General features: G+C 37.2%; 1 protein-coding gene across 3 annotated transcripts in view; it reads left to right on the top strand.

Annotated features, from left to right (window-relative positions):
• Positions 1–21,873, top strand: part of birc6 (baculoviral IAP repeat containing 6) — a 250,266-nt gene that overhangs the window by 216,221 nt on the left and 12,172 nt on the right. For all 3 annotated transcript variants that reach the window (XM_039739062.1, XM_039739063.1, XM_039739064.1), the window contains exons 68-72: positions 1,376–1,486; positions 6,800–7,017; positions 7,790–7,951; positions 10,286–10,363; positions 11,666–11,854. In XM_039739062.1, the coding sequence (XP_039594996.1) occupies positions 1,376–1,486; positions 6,800–7,017; positions 7,790–7,951; positions 10,286–10,363; positions 11,666–11,854 (758 nt within the window). The remainder of the gene's footprint in view (positions 1–1,375; positions 1,487–6,799; positions 7,018–7,789; positions 7,952–10,285; positions 10,364–11,665; positions 11,855–21,873) is intronic.

A 21,873-nucleotide genomic window follows, 5' to 3' on the forward strand; every position in this document is an offset into this window, starting at 1 on the left:
GCTATAGATTTGCACTTTGTTTTTGCAGCTCCTTTAGAGTAAATGCTGCTATTCACCAGATGCTGCGTGTCTACTAAAAGAAGTGTTCTGAATGTCGGCACCAGTGTTCATTCATTGCATGCACTGCATAGAAGGGCAGTGGCTTTTTATAATTTGTTTTGCTTGTATAATTTCTAAAAAGGTCTATTTTCAAATGCTTTGTAAAACAGATTTTTTAGAAAGTTCTGCTAACCCTATTAATGCTTGCTTTCTTACAATTTTTGGCAGCTTTCATTAAAAAATAAGTAAAACCAGTGATATGTTATGGCTGTCACTTCTCAAATGTTGAGATACAGCGCTCATATGACACAGATCACAAAGTTTAATGACTCACATTCTAGTGTTGGTACAATAGAAGATAGTCAATTGAGTGAGGAAATATTATTGTTTTAATTATTTTTATGGTGCAGAGATTTTTCAAATTGGGTTCCTGGTTTAACTTGCTAGATGGTGCTTTAAGATGTATATGAAATTCTGACTCAGTCTCTGCAGATGATTTAGTCACTTCATTGAAATGGTTAAGCTTTAAATGACATCAGTTCCAGACATTTGCATGAGGTGGCTCTGAAATTCCAATAGGAAATGCAGCCAGTCCATTGCTGTTCAGGTACACTGTAGTATGTTGTACACACGGGAGAGTACAGATGTCAGAGCGCATTGCATCTCGGGAAATCGATGTATTGACGTAATACATTTAAAGTTCCCCTAACTGCACCCGATATTTATGTCCAGTGGTATCATTTCTAAGAATTGACAGACTTGTTTCATTGAAAAAAGAAATAACAGCTGAAATTCATGCTTGTCGATATTCTGATTCATCTAAAAAACATGCACTAAACATTCTGTTTCAGGATCCATTCACACCTAAGAATTTTAACACAAGACCAGAATGCTCCTAAACTGCCTGGTTAGTTACTTGCAATTATTTTCAATGATACACTTCATATCTAAGCATTTTAGGAGCCAAGCGGGTTAAAGAGCTTCTCCGTGCAGCAGTTCATAACTGTTTTCAAAAAAAGAAAACCGCATTTTTGTAGGAGTTTCTGTCTCTTCCTGGATGACCCAGGATTGAAGAAGTTCATGAAAACCAGGAGTAAATAAATAAATAAGCCAGTGTCGTCATGAACAAGTATTCTCTGATTGTCTGGTGACAGCTATTGAGGGAGAGGTCAAGTATGCTTGTGGCTTGCAATCAAGTGATGAAATTGGAGCATAAGATACAAGTACGCGAATAGTTTTATTCAGGTTATAAAGGTACTAGTTTTTGTAACAATATCTTTTAAATTTGTAAATTCTATTCATAACCTTAATATATGTATTTATTTATCTTCTAAAGAAAAGAAATTGGCTGAATGTTCCAAGAAGGCTGCTGCCAGACCCAATCCATTGTCTGTTTTACGCTCTCTTGAAGAAAGATATGCCGCTATCATGAGGAAACTCCAATTTGGTAAGTTTAAATTCTGCTTTTGGTTATTATGAATGCATTGTTGGGTGTTTTTTTTGTTTTTTGTTTTTTTTTTTGTCTGAGCTAAATAATGTTTTTTGTACTTTTAAAATTTAACTCTGAAATGGATGCATGAAGCATTAAGGTAGAAGTTCATAGTTTTTACAAGATAATGGAACCTCCACATGAAAAGAAGTTTGAAGTAACTTTAGCCAAGTTGTGTAGTGTGACCTTTCCATAAACTCTTAAGTAGTCTGTGACTTGCCCAACCGGTTTGATTTTGCCTTAAGTTGTATGGGCAAGCTAATGTATAAGGTGACAGCTGACAACGAGTAAATGCTCACCTGGACGTGCATAGTATAGAATGCAGCTTGAGGAGTATGATACGCACATGTTTCAGACCTCATCTGGAGACTGCGGCTGAACTTGCTCTGCCTGTAAATCCTTGGCACCAGCTGAGTCAAACAGCACGTTATTGGCTGTCAGAAAAAGGGGTAAGCTGACAATGTGAAACTGTAAAGGAAATTTGACCACATGTACATAATTTGACAATCCTAAGTTATTTTTGATAGTGATCCCCTCTAATTAGAAGTTGTGCAGTGTTTTTAGGTTTTATGTTGACTGACAATTACTGTAGCATGATGTGTCAGCTCTAAAGGAGGTTTGACAAATGGCCCTTTGATATGGTATTGCTTCAAAACAACATGATGCAAACAGGCCAAAAATTTGGTGTCCAAATTATATGAGCATCAGTCCCAGAAACTGCAGATTTATTTAATCTATCAAAGGGAACATTCCCAAAAATAATGACAAGAAATGCCAAACACGAACAAACTGCATTAACAAAAACATGGTGATTGGAAGTTGAAGCTCACTGACAGGGTAATTGCTAAATGACACAAAAGTACAGCCTCAGAAGTTGAATTGGTAACTCTGTGACCCAGTCTTAGTAAAAGCTGTATAGCATAAACTTCTCAAAGTTGAAATATATGTCAGGGCTGTCACTTGAAAACCACTTGTATTCAAGGCCAACACACATGGAGTAAGGTGCACAAACCCCTAAACCCTGAACAATGGATAAAGATGTGATGAGCTGCCTTTCACTTATGAGTTAAGAGAAAACCAACCAAAGGATGCCTTCAATCTGCAGTATCTATTGCTAACTATAAACGTGATGGAAGGTCCATAATTGTATGGGCAGCCATCTCATGGGAGTGTTAGTGATTCAATCAGTGATTACTCTGCACACTTGTATAACAGCCAAGGAGTATAAGGACTTTGACACGACTGGATGGTTTCAACAAATGGCCGAATGAACTCATGACTTCTCCTGTTTCCAGATTTAAGCATAGGTTTGTACCTCAGTTGGGTGCCCGTGCTGTGCAAAAGTGCCAAAGTAGACTTTCAACTCTTTAATCCCTTAAAGAACTGGAGGTTTTTCTTCTTAAGCGTATGCTGTGCTACCCATCTAAGACTGATTGAAATCTAAGTCATCAACATTAACATTTGCGGTGTACCAATGATTGAAGTGTATTTTTCAATGCATGTAGTAATAAATTGCATTGCATTTGCCATTCCAACAGATGGAGTGTCACAAACATTTGTAGTAATAAAGTGCATTACTACAAATGTTTATGATGTGCCATCTGTTGGAATGACAGTTACAATGCATATGTCTCTGTTTCATGCCATTTGATATGGGATTTATAAAAGCAGCGTTAATGATACACCATCTGTTGGAATGACAAATCCAATGCATATGTCTGATTTATGCCATTTGGTATTGGATTATTAAAAGCAATGTTGGATTGACAAAGACGTAGCATCTGGACAGACACAGAGACACATAGACACTTGTTCTTTTCTTAAGGTGGATTCTTTCTTCATTGTCAAGATGTTATGAATATTCCCTTGCGATTAATAATATCTATCTATCAAGATGATTTCTTTTTTAATTTTTAATTTTTTTTTTTTACCTGTCCTTCTATTTTCGTTTATTATTACTCACATAAATTATATATTGATAGGTTTTGTAGTTCTTTTCTGTCTGTTTCCACCATTGCCTGTTTCGATTCTTGTTCTTCCCTTTTTTGTTTTCATTACTTTTCTCTACGTTTATTACTGTACCGTTTGCTTGTAGCATGCTCTTAGGTAAATGTATAATCAGGTTCTGCATATGCAGATTTGTAGTAACCAAACATATTTGAGTTGGCCAGATAATTTATGCTTTCATGTACATTTGAATGAATGTGTTTACCAGCAGTTGACCTGATTACGTTTTTTGTGAGATATTAAGTGTTCGAGATTTTTCATGGTGTTCATGTGCTGTCCTCGTCGTAACACTTTGTCAGTTAATCAGTATTTATTTTATGTTGTTCCATTAACAGCATGCACCATCAGAGCATAATTAAAATACAGTATATAAATATATAAATAAACAGCCATGGCAGCAGAGCGGCTTCCTTCCACATTGTAAAGCCGTGCTAGTTGGGTTAACTCATGCCCAGTATAAACTGAATTGGTTTGGCTCTATGTGTGAATTTGTCCCATGAGGTTTTAATTCCTTTGTGTACCAACTACTTTCAAGGTAAGCTTGGGTTAAAGGTGTTTTCAGGTTGCAAAATTGAGAAAATGAGTAAATAAGTCAAAAAGGATGACCTTCATATTTAATCTTTATTTTCGGCCTTTTCGATTATACAGCGCCTGTTAAAGGTATTCAATCTATGACTTAATACTATATTTTTTTGTTTTACAACATTAAATCAGTTTGTATTAAACCAAGGAAACATACTAAGTCCAATGCTTTTTATAGGCATTGTAGGCAAATTAAAAGTTGTAATGTTGCTCCCAAGTTTAATTCTTAACTGTAACTCCAGGTTTGTGGTCACAGTATTACTTATTAAAGGAAAATAAACTTCCTATAGTGATTATCTTTAAATATGTTGTTATAGATTACCATATATCATGTACGATATTATCAAATGATTACAACTGTGCATTTTGATTTGGTGCTGTAGTATCCAGCGTTACTAGGTGTCATGCTGACCAATTTGTTTGTTTGCTGATGCTCTGCCAAACAGCCTTGTGCGCCCATCTTGTCACTACCGGCTAATCAGCACTAATGTTCCACTTTGCAGGTTGCCAGGATTGGTCCTGATGAGTGCTAAAGTACTTTGAATGAATGTAACATGCTTGCATCTGTAAATCTTCCAAGATGTTTAGCTGAGCCTTGCAACTATAAATTGTAGATGTTTTCTGCAGAAAAGCTTTATCGGTCTGTTTTCATAGTAGTGTCATTTCAGAAATTCTTCTTTTGAATATTTATTTTGGTTTTATCCTGCATCTTAAAAATAAGCATTTTTTCAACTTCACTGTAGACATAAAATGAGTACTTTAAGCTACAAAGGATAATCGAAGTGTTTAGAATCTCAGGCTGAAAGGAATATTTCATAGTGATGATTGTCAAAGTGGTCAAAGATTCGCTGCTATATATTAGGTATCTAGAATTTTTGGTTTATATTGTTGGCTTCTTGTTTCAAAACTAAGTCAAAATGGTTTCCAAAATCTACAACATCAGGAATTTCTAACAGAACAGCACATCTTCAGAGATTTCATTTTTTATTATCGCCTAGTTGGTGTATACTAGTTGCCTATATAATACTGTACACCATATTTTCCATTATTACCCAGGCTCTGACTAGCCTTTGACATCAACCATCTAACTGAAACCATGGAGCAAATGGCAATTGAGAATCCAATAGTCGTAACATGATTTCTGGGACCACACAACCCAGCAACTAGAAGTCTTGTGTTTTAGTTTGAATTGACATACTAACTGACGGACAATAAATTCGAGTTTAAGAGTTGGAAGTTCTACATGAACTCAGAGCTTCAGAGAAAGCACAGAAAGATGAATTCTCTTAGTTGTGACCAAATGCTAACCTTTTACCACTGTCAATTGTATATAATATAAACTTTAATCTGGCTAGCCAGAAAAGCAATATTTGTGAATGAGTTACATTTGGAGTTAAGTTGTGCATAATTCAGTCATTTAAATATGGCCTTTGTAAGTCAGTCAGTCATCGTTCAACCCGCTATATCCTAACACAGGGTCACTGGGGTCTATTGGAGCCAATCCCAGCCAGCACAGGGCGCAAGGCAGGTAAAAAACCCCAGGCAGGATGCCAGCCCACCACAGGGCACACACCCAAACACCAAGCACACACTAGGGACAATTTAGGATCGCCAATGCACCTAACGTGCTTGTCTTTGGACTGTGGGAGGAAACCCATGCAGACATGGGGAGAACATGCAAACTCCACGCAGGGAGGACCTGGGAAGCGAACCCAGGTCTCATTACTGCAAGGCAGCAGCGCTACCACTGTGCCACCATGCCACAAAAAAATAAGTTTATTTAATTTAATGTTTTTGTTAACCAAGTTACAAATCAACAGTGACCTTGCATTTGTGTAAAAGTCTGACTGGGAATTCACATGAAACACACTGATGTGGAAAGCTCGTAAAACTCCAAATGCACATGGACCAAAAATAAAATATTTATTCTAGCAATTTCTTTTGTGCAAAAAATACATCCAAATATATCTAAAGAAAACCTTAGAAGAAAATAAATTGAAAGCTTAATAAACATTTTAATGCTGACTACACTGTAACAGAGATACCAGACACTGTTAAGATTAGTTATTGGTCAGTTGAATCCATGAGTGACCTATGCACATTACAAAGTCATGCTTTGTAGTTAACTGATGACTTGTTGCCTAGTGTGTTAATTCCTGAAATCGCCACATCCAATGTTCCAAGGAGAATTAGAAGCTAGTTAAATTGAGCTGGGAGAAATGTGTTTCATAACTACAGATTCAATTTGGCAGTCTTTGTGATCCAGAGTAGAACCAACATTGAGAGCCTGGGAGGCATAATCATTCTCCACCTCCATACAAATGCAAGGTTCAAGCCAGTGCCAGCAACATTACATGGACAGTTTCGAATGATGTGGAGATTTTAGTCCTTACAGATTACACGACTCAAAAAGGCCACACCACCAGTCAATACTAAATCATTAGCTTTGGTAATTGAAGCTGTCTGTCAAGTGAAAGCGGCAAGGAAGGTTGTCAACCATTCTCCTGCTCCCTCTGGAAAATACTCTCCCTCAAATTGCAAAGTTTCAGTCATTTTGTACTGCTACAAGGATTTCATAGTTTGAAAGCAAAATGATTCTGCTTCATCTTGGTTTTTAGATGTACTGATGTTTTCAGTGTGTTATAGAATATTTATAACATTAGTATGTTTGACCTTTTCAAGATACATTTGAGATGGTGTCTGAAGACGAAGATAACAAAATGGTGTTAAAGGTTAACTACCACTACATGTCTCAGGTGAAGAATGCCTCGGATGCAAACAGCGCTGCCAGAGCTCGACGACTTGCTCAGGAAGCTGTGACACTATCCACCTCATTGCCTCTCTCATCCTCTTCCAGTGTGTTTGTCAGATGCGATGATGATAGATTGGATATCATGAAGGTAAACAACCTAAAAAGTCTGTTTCATTTTATTGAACCAAAAAAAAAGAAATTGTAAAAGGAAATTGTAATTTTTGGTAAGCAAAAAAGAAGGTAGTGGCTTTGCTGTGTATTGGATTGGTGAAACACTTCGGAGTGTGGCTGGAGGCTAAGGCTCCAAACTGGAAAGCTCAAGGTTTTAGGCTCTCTCTCTGTGATTAAATCCTTTTGTAATCCTGAGTGCTTGCAGTGCATCTATACAGAAATTATTAGATGTTTGATGTTTCTTTGAAGGTTTTGTCCAAATAAATAAAGGCTGTGCCAGCACCATAGGCTGGATTTTTGAGTTTTTTTGGTACTAAACGGTCTGTTCTCACTGAAACTTTTCAAATGTTCAAATTGTATATCTGAACATGTTTAGCTTTAAAAGCAAAGTGTTTTGTCTTCCGTGTGCAGTTTCCTTAGAAATCCTAGATTAAACATCAATTCTAGAGAAACATTTTTTTTTCCTTTCTATTAAACAACAATCTACTTAATGTAGATCATACTTAAAGCTTTTGGCATCCTATGTTCTGCTCCCAAGTGTTTAAAACAGTTTGTTGCTGAGGCGTTTGCCGCCTTCGATGCACATGAAGTGAAACAATACAATCCGGCACACCTACCTCAGATGAGCAGACTACAATTGTGGATATTACATAACTTCAAAATGTTGAAAAAATTGTGGGGAATAGGTAACAATAACAATTTTTTTTTTTGATGAAATTAACATTTCTTTTTGTGATTTCTTATTATAGGTTCTCATCACTGGACCTGCAGATACTCCTTATGCAAATGGCTGTTTTGAATTTGATGTGTATTTTCCCCAAGATTATCCTAATTCCCCACCGCTTGTAAACCTGGAAACTACAGGAGGACATAGTGTACGATTTAATCCTAATCTGTACAATGATGGCAAAGTAAGTGTAAATATATATTTTTCTTTAATGCTGTCAAGTTTATAAAAAGTTTATAAATGGGAAGGGTCTGCTCAGTACTTTGTAGCACTCCAGACCTTAATCTGATTGCATAATTAATGTTGACCCCATTGACCACATGACAACTGTTAATCACTTAAAAGAGGTACCCAGTGTAATAAAACAATAAAAACAATTCTGATTTTACAAAAAAAGGTGTCATTTATTCATTACATATATAAGAATTTGTTAAAATGATAAGTGTGAATGTGGCTCAAACTGTATGCTTGTAATACAGGCATGTTTATTAAGGAGTGGAATCACATCTGACTGCTTAAGAGGTCATTTGTTTGCACAGACTTTTAACTGTCAGGCCAGTGAACAGGAACACCCAGTCTTTCAGAGCCAGCTCATTTAGCCAAACACCACTGTTAAGATGCATGGTAATCCTGTCATCAACTGTAAGTCATAAATATTTGACTAAGGTCAGGTTCATCTGTACAGTGATCCCTCGCTATATCGCGCTTCGACTTTCGCGGCTTCACTCCATTGCGGATTTTAAATGTAAGAATATTTAAATATATATCACAGATTTTTCGCTGGTTTGCGGATTTCTCCGGACAAAGGGTCTTTTAATTTATGGTCCATGCTTCCTCAGTTTGTTTGCCCAGTTGATTTCATACAAGGGACGCTATTGGCGGATGGCTTAGAAGCTACCCAATCAGAGCATGTATTACGTATTAAATAAAACTCTTCAATGATATACGATATGCTTCCCGCGCGGTGCTTGATTGTTTGCTTTTCTCTGTCTCTCTCACTCTCTCTGACATTCTCTGCGCCTAACGGAGGGGCTGTTTACACAGAGGCTGTTTGCCTAGAAGATACAGACGCTCCTCGAAAAAATGCCGCTTTATCGCGGTGCTTCGGCATACTTAAAAGCCCAAAAGCACATATTGATTTTTTGATTGTTTGCTTTTCTCTCTCTCTCTCTGAAATTCTCTGCTCCTGACACGCATTCTTTTGAAGATAAGATATATTTGCATTCTTTTAATTGTGAGAAAGAACTGTCATCTCTGTCTTGTCATGGAGCACAGTTTAAACTTTTGACTAAAGGGTGTTGTTGTATGTCTAGAGGGCTCTAATAATGTTAACAGTGTGGGAGAGTTTATAAGGGCTGAAAATATATAAAAATAACCATACAAACATATGGTTTCTACTTCGCAGATTTTCATCTATTGCGGGGGGTTCTGGAACGCAACCCCCGCGATCGAGGAGGGATTACTGTATTGTGTAGACTATTATAATACAACAGTGTGTGCAGGGTGTTTGACTATGGCTTGTTTGGTTTTCAGCTCTTGCATCTTCTCGGTAAAATGTTTTTTATATGACTGATTGGTTCCTGCCTTGCACCCTGTGTTGGCTGGGATTGGCTCCAGCAGACCCCCTTGACCCTGTGTTCGGATTCAGCGGGTTGGAAAATGGATGGATGGATGTTCTCAGTGCCTCTAGATAGAACTTGCTGCCAGAGGTCATTGCCGTGTTGATTGGAACCTCTTTTGTTTGGTTATTCCCCGTGTCTATGAGTCAACACTGCTTTTCTTAGCTGCTGCTACTTGTATGGTAGGTTGCTGCAGTAGACTTCACACACATCCTGCTGCTTTTGTGTATGTTAAAAATGATGTGCCTGTGCTGCATTTGGATTTTAGCATAGTATTACACAGTATTGCTCTACATACTCCTAATCCAGCATACATGTATCATGTTTTATTTTCACTGAAGGTGCCTCATGATGTGAATGATCTAACATGTAGTTTAAATGTTCTGGTCATGTGTCTTTAAATGAGCAACATTTCTCGAAGCAAGCTTTTAACAAGCATTGAAGCACAGCAAGGCAATTACATTTCTTAATGTTAATTTAAAAGAATGTTGCAGTTGGTTAGATTGTTTTGATTTTAAACTTATAACATAAGTTAATCAAACATTAGTTAATCATCATTAACATGTTCATTAACGTGTTGGGTTCATTCTGCAACTAGATAACTGTCAGATTCAGATCTTTATTGATTTTCATGTGAACTTGTGTTATGTGCCCTCTGTTTAGTGACAAAATCTGAAAAGGTCTGTAATTGTTATAGGATACTGTAGCTAACAGGAAGACAAGACTTTTTCTGGAGACTTAGTTTAACATGAAGGCATTCTCTTAGGAATGATGGCATCTTCTTTAAGAAGGAATATTACTCTGCTCTTTTTAATACTCTACATTTCTGTTCAAGGAGAAACTTGAAATTACTTGAATAAGTTTTAATAGCTTGTTCCCACCTTTTATGTCTTATGTAGGTGTGTTTAAGTATTCTTAACACGTGGCATGGGAGACCAGAAGAGAAATGGAACCCCCAAACTTCAAGTTTTCTACAAGTGAGTGTTACCCCACAGCACATATATATTTGTTGCCTTTTTGGTTCCCCCCCATAACTTTAAATCAGTGTTAAGTAACAAATCACTATTTTCATTATTATTTATATATAATTTTAGTGTTACTAAATCTCATAATTCAGTAATAAGGCGTTTTATTTTATTTTCTTATTACTATTATAATGTATTAGATTAGTCAGTAGGATATTACTGTAAAATAAAATTAATATTTTTTCTTCAATTTTTTTATATGCCATTTAAACTGCAATAGCTTATCAAAAATAAAAACAAGTTAAAATTTACAAAATATTTACTCATGCATTTTTACTCATGCAGACTTTCTCTTTAAAAATTCTGATGTATGTAAATACTTAATTCTATACTTTTGAGTTTGTGTTGAAGTTATAGAAAAGCTTTCTTAGACAATGCAGTAGGAGCTACACTGTCTACTTGTGTACCCCTGCTCAGCGTTATCCAAGCCTTTCAGCTCCTCCTATCGAGATATGTCAGTTTTGCTTTATAGGTCTCACAGGTTTATCTTAACTTGATTAGTTTTCCTTAATTTTTTTTTTTGACAGTAGTAATTGTAATCTGGAAACATCTATCAAGGATTAACACCCAGATAGGGTGTCATTTCATTACAGGGTGAATACACACATACACACGGGTCAATTTAGCAATTAATTTCACCTAACCTGCATATCTTTGGACTATGAGGGGAAACTAAAGTACCTAGAAGAAACCCACATAGACATTGGGAGATCATGCAAACACCATGCAGAGAGGACCCTGGACGTTAATCTAGGTCTCCTTATTGCAAGGCTGAAGCACAGACAAGATGCCAGGCCATAGAAGAGAATCCTTGTGCACTCATCTACATATACTCATACTGAGCCAGTTTAGAGGTGCAGAACCCAATAAAATTGTGTCTGTGGGCTGGGGAGGAAAGCAAAACTATGTATCATAATTGTACGTTTTTTTTTTTTGTTTGTTTTTTTTTTTTTGTTATAAATTCTTAGTGTTTTACATAATGCTTCAGTACTTTTACACAAGACACTGAACAGAACTGAAGCCGATCTCTTATAAGATGTAAGACAGATTTTGAAACTTTTGAGAACAGGACATTCTGAACCATGGTTTGTTGCATAATTGGCAATTGTGTTCAAAAAGATGGTAGTCTTAAATAGATATGTGCATTAGTGTATACAGATGTTGCATAGTTGTGTATTTTCTGTTACTGTTTTGTATTTGCAAAAAATGCTGTAGAATGAAGAGACTTATCTCTGTTTCTGTTTTTTTATTTAGGTCTTGGTATCGGTGCAATCCCTTATTCTCGTAGCAGAGCCTTATTTTAATGAACCTGGTTATGAAAGATCAAGGGGCACTCCAAGTGGGACCCAGAGTTCCAGGGAGTATGATGGAAATATACGGCAAGCGACTGTCAAATGGGCAATGTTAGAGCAAATTAGAAATCCATCACCCTGCTTTAAAGAGGTATGTACTCTGCAGTGCTTATTGTTCATGGCATGCATAACACATTCATAACATTTTGATTTATTTATTAATATTTAGTCATTTTAAGAATGTAATAAACGTTTTTATATAATGTATATATATTGTGAAGATGCCTCGAAACAGACAGACACAGGTCCCCAACTCCAAAACACACACATTTTATTGTTGTTCTGCCTTCTACAGCACCACACAATGCATAGTCCCACAATGCTCAGTCCTTTCTTTCCTTCTCTCTTTCTTCACTGCCGCCTGCAATACTCTCTCGCAAGCTCGGCCCTCTGCCTCCCGACACCAGCTCCCTGAATGGTGTGAGGTGGCTCCTTTTATGTTGCACCCAGATGTGTTCTAGGTGATTCCTGACGCTTTTTATATATATATATATATACATACAGTAATCCCTCCTCGATTGCGGGGGTTGCGTTCCAGAACCCCGCGATAGATGAAAATCCGCAAAGTACAAACCATATGTTTGTATGGTTATTTTTATATATTTTAAGCCCTTATAAACTCTCCCACACTGTTAACATTATTAGAGCCCTCTAGACATGAAATAACACCCTTTAGTAAAAAGTTTAAACTGTGCTCCATGACAAGACAGAGATGACAAGTTCTTTCTCACAATTAAGAGAATGCAAACATATCTTCTCTTCAAAGGAGCGCCGTCAGGAGCAGAGAATGTCAGAGAGGGAGCTCGAGAGAAAAGCAAACAATCAAAAAATCAATACTTGCTTTTAAGTATGCCAAAGCACCGCGATAAAGCGGCATTTTTTAGAGGAGCCTCGCTGCAAACAGCCCCTCTGCTCACACCACCTCCGTCGGGCAGAGAGATTGAGAGAGACAGAGAAAATGCAAACCCAATCAAGTACCGCGCGGGAAGCATATCGTATATCATTGAGGAGTTTTATTTAATATGTAATACATGCTCTGATTGGGTAGCCTCTCAGCCATCTGCCAATAGCATCCCTTGTATGAAATTAACTGGGCAGACCAACTGAGGATCATGTAGCATAAATTTCAAAGACCCATTGTCAGCAGAAATCCGCGAACCAGCGAAAAATCTGTGATATATATTTAGATATGCTTACATTTAAAATCCGTGATGGAGTGAAGCCGTGAAAGTTAAAGCACAATATAGCGAGGGATTACTGTGTGTGTGTGTGTGTGTGTGTGTGTGTATATATTATATATATATATATATATATATATATATATATATATACACACACACACAGTGGGATGCAAAAGTTTGGGCAACCTTGTTAATAGTCATTATTTTCCTGTATAAATCGTTGGTTGTTACGATAAAAAATGTCAGTTAAATATATCATATAGGAGACACACACAGTGATATTTGAGAAGTGAAATGAAGTTTATTGGATTTACAGAAAGTGTGCAATTATTGTTCAAACAAAATCAGGCAGGTGCATAAATTTGGGCACCACAAAAAAGAAATTAAATCAATATTTAGTAAATCCGCCTTTTGCAGAAATTACAGCCTCTAAATGCTTCCTGTAGGTTCCAATGAGAGTCTGGATTGTGGTTGAAGGTATTTTGGACCATTCCTCTTTAGAAAACATCTCTAGTTCATTCAGGTTTGATGGCTTCCGAGCATGGACAGCTCTCTTTAACTCACACCACAGATTTTCAGTTATTTTCAGGTCTGGGGACTGAGATGGCCATTCCAGAACGTTGTACTTGTTCCTCTGCATGAATGCCTTAGTGGATTTTGAGCAGTGTTTCAGGTCGTTGTCTTGTTGAAAGATCCAGCCCCGGCGCAGCTTCAGCTTTGTCACTGATTCCTGGACATTGTTCTCCAGAATCTGCTGATACTGAGTGGAATCCATGCGTCCCTCAACTTTGACAAGATTCCCAGTCCTGCACTGGCCACACAGCCCACAGCATGATGGAACCACCACCATATTTTACTGTAGGTAGCAGGTGTTTTTCTTGGAATGCTGTGTTCTTTTTCCTCCATGCATAACGCCCCTTGTTATGCCCAAATAACTCCATTTTAGTTTCATCAGTCCACAGCACCTTATTCCAAAATGAAGCTGGCTTGTCCAAATGTGCTTGAGCAGACCTCAAGCGGCTCTGTTTGTGCTGTTGGCGGAGAAAAGACTTCCTCTGGATCACTCTCGCATATAGCATCTCCTTGTGTAAAGTGTGCCAAATGGTTGAACGATGCCCAGTGACTCCATCTGCTGCAAGATGATATTGTAGGTCTTTGGTGCTGGTCTGTGGGTTGACTCTGACTGTTCTCACCATTTGTCGCTTCTGTCTATCCGAAATCTTTCTTGGTCTGCCACTTGGAGCCTTAACTTGAACTGAGCCTGTGGTCTTCCATTTCCTCAATATGTTCCTAACTGTGGAAACAGACAGCTTCAATCTCTGGGACAGCTTTCTGTATCCTTCCCTAAACCATGATGGTGAACAATCTTTGTCTTCAGGTCATTTGAGAGTTGTTTTGTGACCCCCATGTTGCTACTCTTCAGAGAAAATTAAAGGAGGAGGGAAACTTACAATTGACCCCCTTAAATACTCTTTCTCATTATAGGATTCACCTGTGTATGTAGGTCAGGGGTCACTGAGCTTACCAAGCCAATTTGAGTTCCAATAATTAGTTCTAAAAGTTTTGGAATCAATAAAATGACAACGGTGCCTAAATTTATGCACCTGCCTGATTTTGTTTGAACAATTATTGCACACTTTCTGTAAATCCAATAAACTTCATTTCACTTCTCAAATATCACTGTGTGTCTCCTATATGATATATTTTAACTGACATTTTTTATCGTAACAACCAACGTTTTATACAGGAAAATAATGACTATTAACAAGGTTGCCCAAACTTTTGCATCCCTGTGTGTGTATGTGTGTGTGTGTGTATATATATATATATAAAATATATATATATATATATATATATATATATATATATATATATATATATATATATATATAAAAATATATGTGTGTATATATATTTATTTATAACCTGTAAATGCTTTATATACCAGGCCTCTCCCAATTACATACAGACGTTCATTTTGTTAAATAAAAACATCACTGTTTAAGTTCAAGATTAAGTGAATTTTTTGGAAGTTGGTCATTGTTTTTTTTTGCTCCCCTTTTTATTTAGAAAGCATATTTTATATTCTCTGACTCTATGTGACAGTGGCACACAACGATCTATTTTTTAGCTTTATAGAAGGCCTACTTTTGGGTAAACGGACATTTTATTTAAAAATGCGGATGTTCTTACTTGTAATGCATTTATAGCATATTAATGCCTTCATCCCCAATGGTTACACATTGAATAAGCTGTTAATTGATAGTCAAAGTTATTCACTAGCTGGCGGTCAGAAATTAGTTATCTTCATTGCTTTTTCCTAATCAAACCAAGATGTTTAGCATTTGTACCGTTAAAGCAAGTGTCAGAAATAACTGGGAAGTGTGATACTGACATGTATCTCCTTTGGTGCTGACAGTAAGTTTATGAAACTAACAGCTTTTTTGATTTGTGTTCAAATTCAGCCACTTTGTTTTTGTTGCGTTTGATTTGTTTTGTTTGTTTGTTATGAATTATATGAAGGAAACCAATATTGCTTAACGAAACATTGTGCTGCTGATGACTGAGCTCATTGAGTGCTATTTGTTTTATCACATTACTGTCTTCATGTGTAGTGTTGTTATAAAGATAATGCTGTTTTGTACAACACTTGGCTTACAGTACATACTGACTGTAAATGAATTGGCTTTTCTTCAGCTGTACAAACATATTTTTAAATTTTATATGTACTAGGGGGCTTCGCTCGCCAACCCCCATTTTTGTTTTTCCGGATACACACTCTTAAGATTTTTTTTTTCTTTTAATTTTTGCTATTTCATTAGTTTCATTTTTATTTCAGAACTTCTGTAAAAACAATATTTTGAATCTTTCGAGTCCCAATGTGCTGAATCTTTGTAATGTGATCAGTGAGACATGAGTTTAGTAATTTTGTACCATAATTCAGTATAGGTTTCTCTGTTTGGAATTTCAGCACAGACAAAACAATTGACATCATCAGCAATTAATAATTTTTTTTGCAAAGTAATCAATAAATGCATGTGAGGTAAACTCTGTTTTTGAAATTCTCTTGATTTAAACTTCAAAGCCTTACAATATTTACATACTTCACCTATGTCCATATATTCAATCTCTTTTTCGCCTTTTCGTTATTTCTCCGAGTAATAATTTCCCTTTTTTGTGCTAATGCGATGTTTACTTTCTTTGGTTTGACGCTGTTGTTTTTTTCTGCTTTCATATTCTGTATCTTGCTCTGCATGTGTTTCGCGCCAATGTTTTTTTTGAGTCTTTTGAATTCCAGTTTTTATTTTCTCTAACCTGCTCTGCATGTGTTTGGCCCTCTTGTTTTTTAACCTCTTTACGACGTTTTACTTTGTTTTATACTCTTTGCCTTTTATTTCTGACCTCGCTTTATCCTACTTTTGTTTCAATGACACCTGGTCCGTGGTGATTATTTTCCTTTTTTTGAATAATAATTTCCATTTGTTTGCACTACTGCGATCTTTACTTTCTTTTTTTTTATACTTTCTAATTTTACCAACTTTTTTTATGTTGTTTTATTGAGCCTTTCAAATTCCACTGTTTTCCTAATCTCTAATCTGCTCTGCATGTGTATAGTGCCAACGTCCGGATTGGACGTGCTTTTTTTTTTCCCTCCAATTCAATTTATTCCGGGCTGATAAATACTTTTCCTTATTTTCTGAATTTGCACCTAGATTATTTTTCTTTTTTTGTCTCTACAACGCTTTTGAGTCTTTTTTCTCCGCACTGCTTTCTTCTTCACTTAGTTGTCTATGTTTCATTTATAACGTATTGTCCTTATATGCTTTATATGCGCTGAGAGCCCTGGATCTTTGTGTGCTCAGAGACGAAACACGACTGTGTGTTGCTGCCTGTGCTCTTATTTGGTTGTAAGTAGGGTGTGTCATGCAAGAATCTCATGTTTAAGGTCCCCGCGAGACAGTCCGTGGCCAATCTCTTTAGTCTCGCGGGTCTTTTAAGTGTCCATGACCTTAACGTGAAGATCACGTCTCGTCGCTCTACTGTTTCTCTCCAGGATTTTTTTTTATAATAGAGAGATAAGCAGTTAAATAGCAACAAGTACATGCTTCATTTTCCTCTACTGCTGTTTTTGGGGCAAATATATGTTTAAACAAAGTGCTTGAATCACAAAGATGCATTTTAAAAAATTAAAGCAACTGGAAGATACCATCTGTCTAATGGAGGTGTGAGCACTGTAGGTCAGTGTCCTGGAGTCTTAAGAAGTTACTTTGCAAGTCACTAATGCAGTTTTGAAGAGCACAGATGAGCGTGATGAGGGGTAATGTGGTCTACTTGTTTGACCCGAGTCAGGGCACAGGCAGCTGCACTTTGAAACCTGCTGTGTAGCTTTTTTTGATACTTCACGTTGGAAGACTAGTATATTAGTAAACAAACAAAAAATGACCCTGAAGTGAACTAAATTTGTGAATTTCCCCTTGGGATTAATAAACTGTCTGTCTGTCTGTCCATCTATCTATCTATCTATCTATCTAAATGGGTTGGTGAATGTTATGCTGAGAAATATTTGAAATTATGTCTCAGAACCAGCACTGCTGCCACAATAAACTCCTCAAAAGACTAAATCTGAGAGTTTTGGCAAGGTGTGAGTATGGCTTGAATGGACAGACCCTCCTGTCCACTCCAAATATGTCGTCATCTGCAGACAATAGGAAATCATTAGGTGTGCAGGTGTTTGGGACTTACTCACCTTTAAATGGATCTAGATGTGACATCATTGTGATTTTTTCCAGCGTTGTCTCCAATGTAAGGCTTTTAAATCTAACTATGCGTTCAGTTAGTGACTGATTTAAATGTATACTGTCATTGCTTTCTGCTATCGAAATACAAACATTTGTTCCTGCCAGCAATATATTAAAGACGGCAAGACATGTCACCCTTTTTTTTGCTTTCATGATCTTTGAGGCTCAACATCTTATTCAATGAGAAAGTGACCTTCATTCACTTCAGTGCACATACTTTACAGAAAGAGCGCATATGTCGTGAAAGGGCCAGACTTTTGTTTGAGGGCATGAAATTGTTGGATTTTCTGATTTGTATACTGCTGGAAACCGACAAATGCCTTGGTGCCTGATCTTTTGGAAGTTTGAATTCATATTACATTACAAGTTTATTGTTTTTTTTTTTAAATGACATTTGGGCCTTATCTTATTGCATGTAGAATTTATTATGAATGTATACAATTAATATCCAGTAAACGCAGGTGCTTCTCTGTGTTTTCAGTTATGCCTGTGGCACTGGATGAAGCAAGCGGATTGTGTTGACTTCACAGGCCTCTCCAGCTGTGATAGGTGTAATGACTTAACAAGGTGGGCGGCACCCGGCATGGGCGGGCAGTCATGCACTCGTGAGGAACATGCAGAATCCAGGAGAATCTTAATGTGCTTTGTTTCCAGGCGGAATTGTCATTCAAAGGAAGCGGCCTTTGCAGTTCACAGTCTTTTAAGTTTTCTTTTTACAGGCCTCTTTGTAGTAAGGCGTACATTGGCAATTCCTCTTTTGTGTTTTCTAAGGCATAAGTAAAGGTGTTTCTAATAATAATCTTGCTTACTTCTTTATCAATCTATAGGGTAAATTGTCATTGTTGTATATACTGATTTCAAAAAGCATTCATAGCAAGTCATATTGAACAAATTCAGTCTGAATTACTAGGGTGTTGTACCGTGTTAGCCATTATGAATGTAGAGAAAAGCCAAGCAAAATGACAGCTTTTATTGGCTAACTAAAAAGATTACAATATGCAAGCTTTTGCGGCAACTCAGGCCCCTTCTTCTTATTACATCTTACCTGAAGAAGGGGCCCGGGTTGCCTCAAAAGCTTGCATATTATAATCTTTTTAGTTAGCCAATAAAAGCTGTCATTTTGCTTGTCTTTTCTCTACAGTCTGAATTACATTATCTTAAAAAAAGAAAAAACTGAAAATAGTGAGCAATTTTATACACTATTTGTCTCCATATTGCCTCTCCATTTTTGATTGAACAGAAAGCTCTCCGCAGCTGTGGAATGACCGTGTTGTGTTTGCGGAGGACTATTAGGATTATTAGTATTCTGCTTTAAACCCAAGGCAAGTACAGCAAGGTCTAGTTCAGGAGAGGCCTGACTGAGAAATGCGGCCCTGACGTCAGATCACCTCTAGAGAAGAGAGATTAGATTTTAGAAGGGAAGGAGTCGAGCCTCTTTTTGATTATAACTTGAATGCGTCCTGAAATTCAATTAGTCTTATGTGACATTCTCATGTGCTCCTAGATTGTCCTTGCATGCGCTCTGCGCAGAGCAGACTAAATATGTCGGTGACTCATGCGTTTAGAAATAGTCTGATGAGACTTCCTAATGTGAAAGTGTTACATTTGTCAGAGCGTGTATTTATTTGCAGTTTCATGCTTCACAGCTTTAGGTGATGTGATAGAGAGATTAATTTCTGACTTTATTAATATGCACAGCATGCTCCCAAAGGATGACGCTCACACCATCAATAAGTGTCAGTCTGTAATATTCCCTGTAAGAATTGCAATGTTGGAAAGAATGTGGACTAGCAAACCAATGGAGGGAAACCCAAGGGGGACATTTGTGCTGATGGAGTTGAACGGATTTAAGTGCTCACGCTGTTGTGTATTGTTCTTTGACAACGACACTGAACTGGGATGAGTGGATAAAGTAAATTAAAGGATGGATTTTTGATATTTCTAAGATTGGGTGAGCTTTATTTTAAAAATGCTGCCTTGTATTTGCACATTTTATTTTCTCTTTTTGTTTAATTTGTACTTGCATAATGGAAGGCAGAATGTACCCACAGTTTCCTCATCCCGGGAGGTTATCATTTCCGTAAAGGCCCTTTAGCATTGCAGAAAAAAAAAAACTGTTAGGACATGAGAAAGTAGGCACACAGAAACCTGAAAAGCGAAAAACTGTTTAGAGACTGAGGAGTGAAATGTGCAATGCTTTACGTTAACATCGATTACGGGGTGATGCAAATTCCTGATTTGACCCTCATCATAGCAGTCTTCATGAATTATCATTTGAGAGGTTCAGGTCTACACAATCACTAACAAGGGCATCCTGTGTTTCTTTATTTCAATGACGGAATATAGATTACTTCATTTTTATTGTTATTGCTGTAGTACGCGTAAGCTTTTCTCCTCCTTATCATTAATCATCTACATTATAATTAGTACAATAAAGCAAGATCAGTCATTTCCAAGAGAATACACTTGAAATATATTGTGTGTTGCCAGGGACTGCAAGATTAGATTATTGCTTGAAGTCTATTATGTTTGCAAATGGATAAGCTCATTAAAAAAAAATCATTTTATTTGAAGTAAAATTTTCAAATGAAATATCGTTATTACGCTGAACATTAGGTGCTCGGAAACGGTTGCTAGGGAACGCCAGGGTAGTTTATCATCTGTGAAAAAGGGGAGAGAGGCTTTCGGTAGCAGGTCTGCCACTCGCTCCTGCTCTGACTCGCACCACATGAAGCCTCTCCTGTATTACATGATCCATATTGGCACCTCATGGGTTCATGCCACTCTTCTATGCTTACCTTCATGTAAATTCTGTCCCACTACACAAACAAATGGTGTTGTTTTTTTAATTTTGTGGTTGTCAGTCATGGTTTCTAAACACATTGTCAGTTTGATTTTATTCCCACATCCATGCTGATCTGCATATTCTTCCCACATGCGTGTGGTTTATCAGATCATATTTTTTGCCCAGAACTTCCAGGGTAGGTGCCAGCTGTCTGCAATGCTGAATTGGTTAAGCGGATTGATGAACTAAACAGGCATTTGTGTTTTATATATTTACTATATCCCCTATTCTACTGATGCTTAACCTTGTGTTTTTTTTTTGTTTGTTTTTTAATAATCTGTCACATAATATAAGTGTGTAGACATTCATGGAGCAAATTATTACGAACACCTGTACACCTGCTTTATCAATGCAATTGTCTAATCGGCCAATCATGCTGGCAGCAGCACAGTGCATCGGATCAAGCAGAAGTCAAGAGCTTCAATTGATGTTTGCATTAAACATAAGAATGGAGAGAAAATGTGACCTCAGTGATTTCGATCATGTGATGAATGTTGGTGTCAGATGGGCTGATTTGAGTTTTTCTGTAGCCTGGGATTTTCACTCATAACAGCCTCTAGAGTTTACACAGAATGGGTGCAAAAACAAAACCTAAAACATCCAGTCAGTGGATGATGAGTGATTCAGAGGAGAACGTCCAGATTGATTAGAGCTTACAGATGAGCTGTATTAACTTCAGTAACCCCTCTTTGCCACCTTGGGAAGCATATCAGCGTCTCAAAATGTACAATACAGATGGACTACACCAGCAGAAAATCACGTCAGTTTTCACCCCTGTCAGCCAAGAACAGAAAGCTGTGGCTGCAGTTGGCACAGGTTCACCAAAAATGGACAGTTGAAGGTACAGTAGGAGAAATGATTTTTTTGCAGAGGCACAAAGATGGGAAGGTGAGAATTTGGTGCCAACAGTATGGATCCATCCACCCAACCTGTCTTGTGTCAACTGTCCAGGATGCTGTTGGTCGTGTAATGGTGTGGGAATGTTTTCTTGGCATACTTTTGGGCCAGTTAATCAATCATTGCTTGAATGCTACAGCCTATTTGAGTATTGTTGCTGACCATGCGCATCCGTTCATGGCCACAGCTGACCCATCTTCAAATGTCTACTTCCAGCATGGTAATTTTTTTTTTAACGGCATGTAGGGTTTGTCCAATGCAGAAGATTACACACAATTTTTCAGTTTATTTTTTCATGGTCTCCTCAGTGAGTACAGCACCAGAGTGCTTATAACCTGTTTACAATACAAATTTGACAGATCCACTTTAAAATCTGATGAGTACACAA

The sequence above is a fragment of the Polypterus senegalus genome, chromosome 16 (genome assembly GCF_016835505.1).
Source record: "Polypterus senegalus isolate Bchr_013 chromosome 16, ASM1683550v1, whole genome shotgun sequence".
In the NCBI taxonomy this organism is placed as follows: Eukaryota; Metazoa; Chordata; class Cladistia; order Polypteriformes; family Polypteridae; genus Polypterus; species Polypterus senegalus.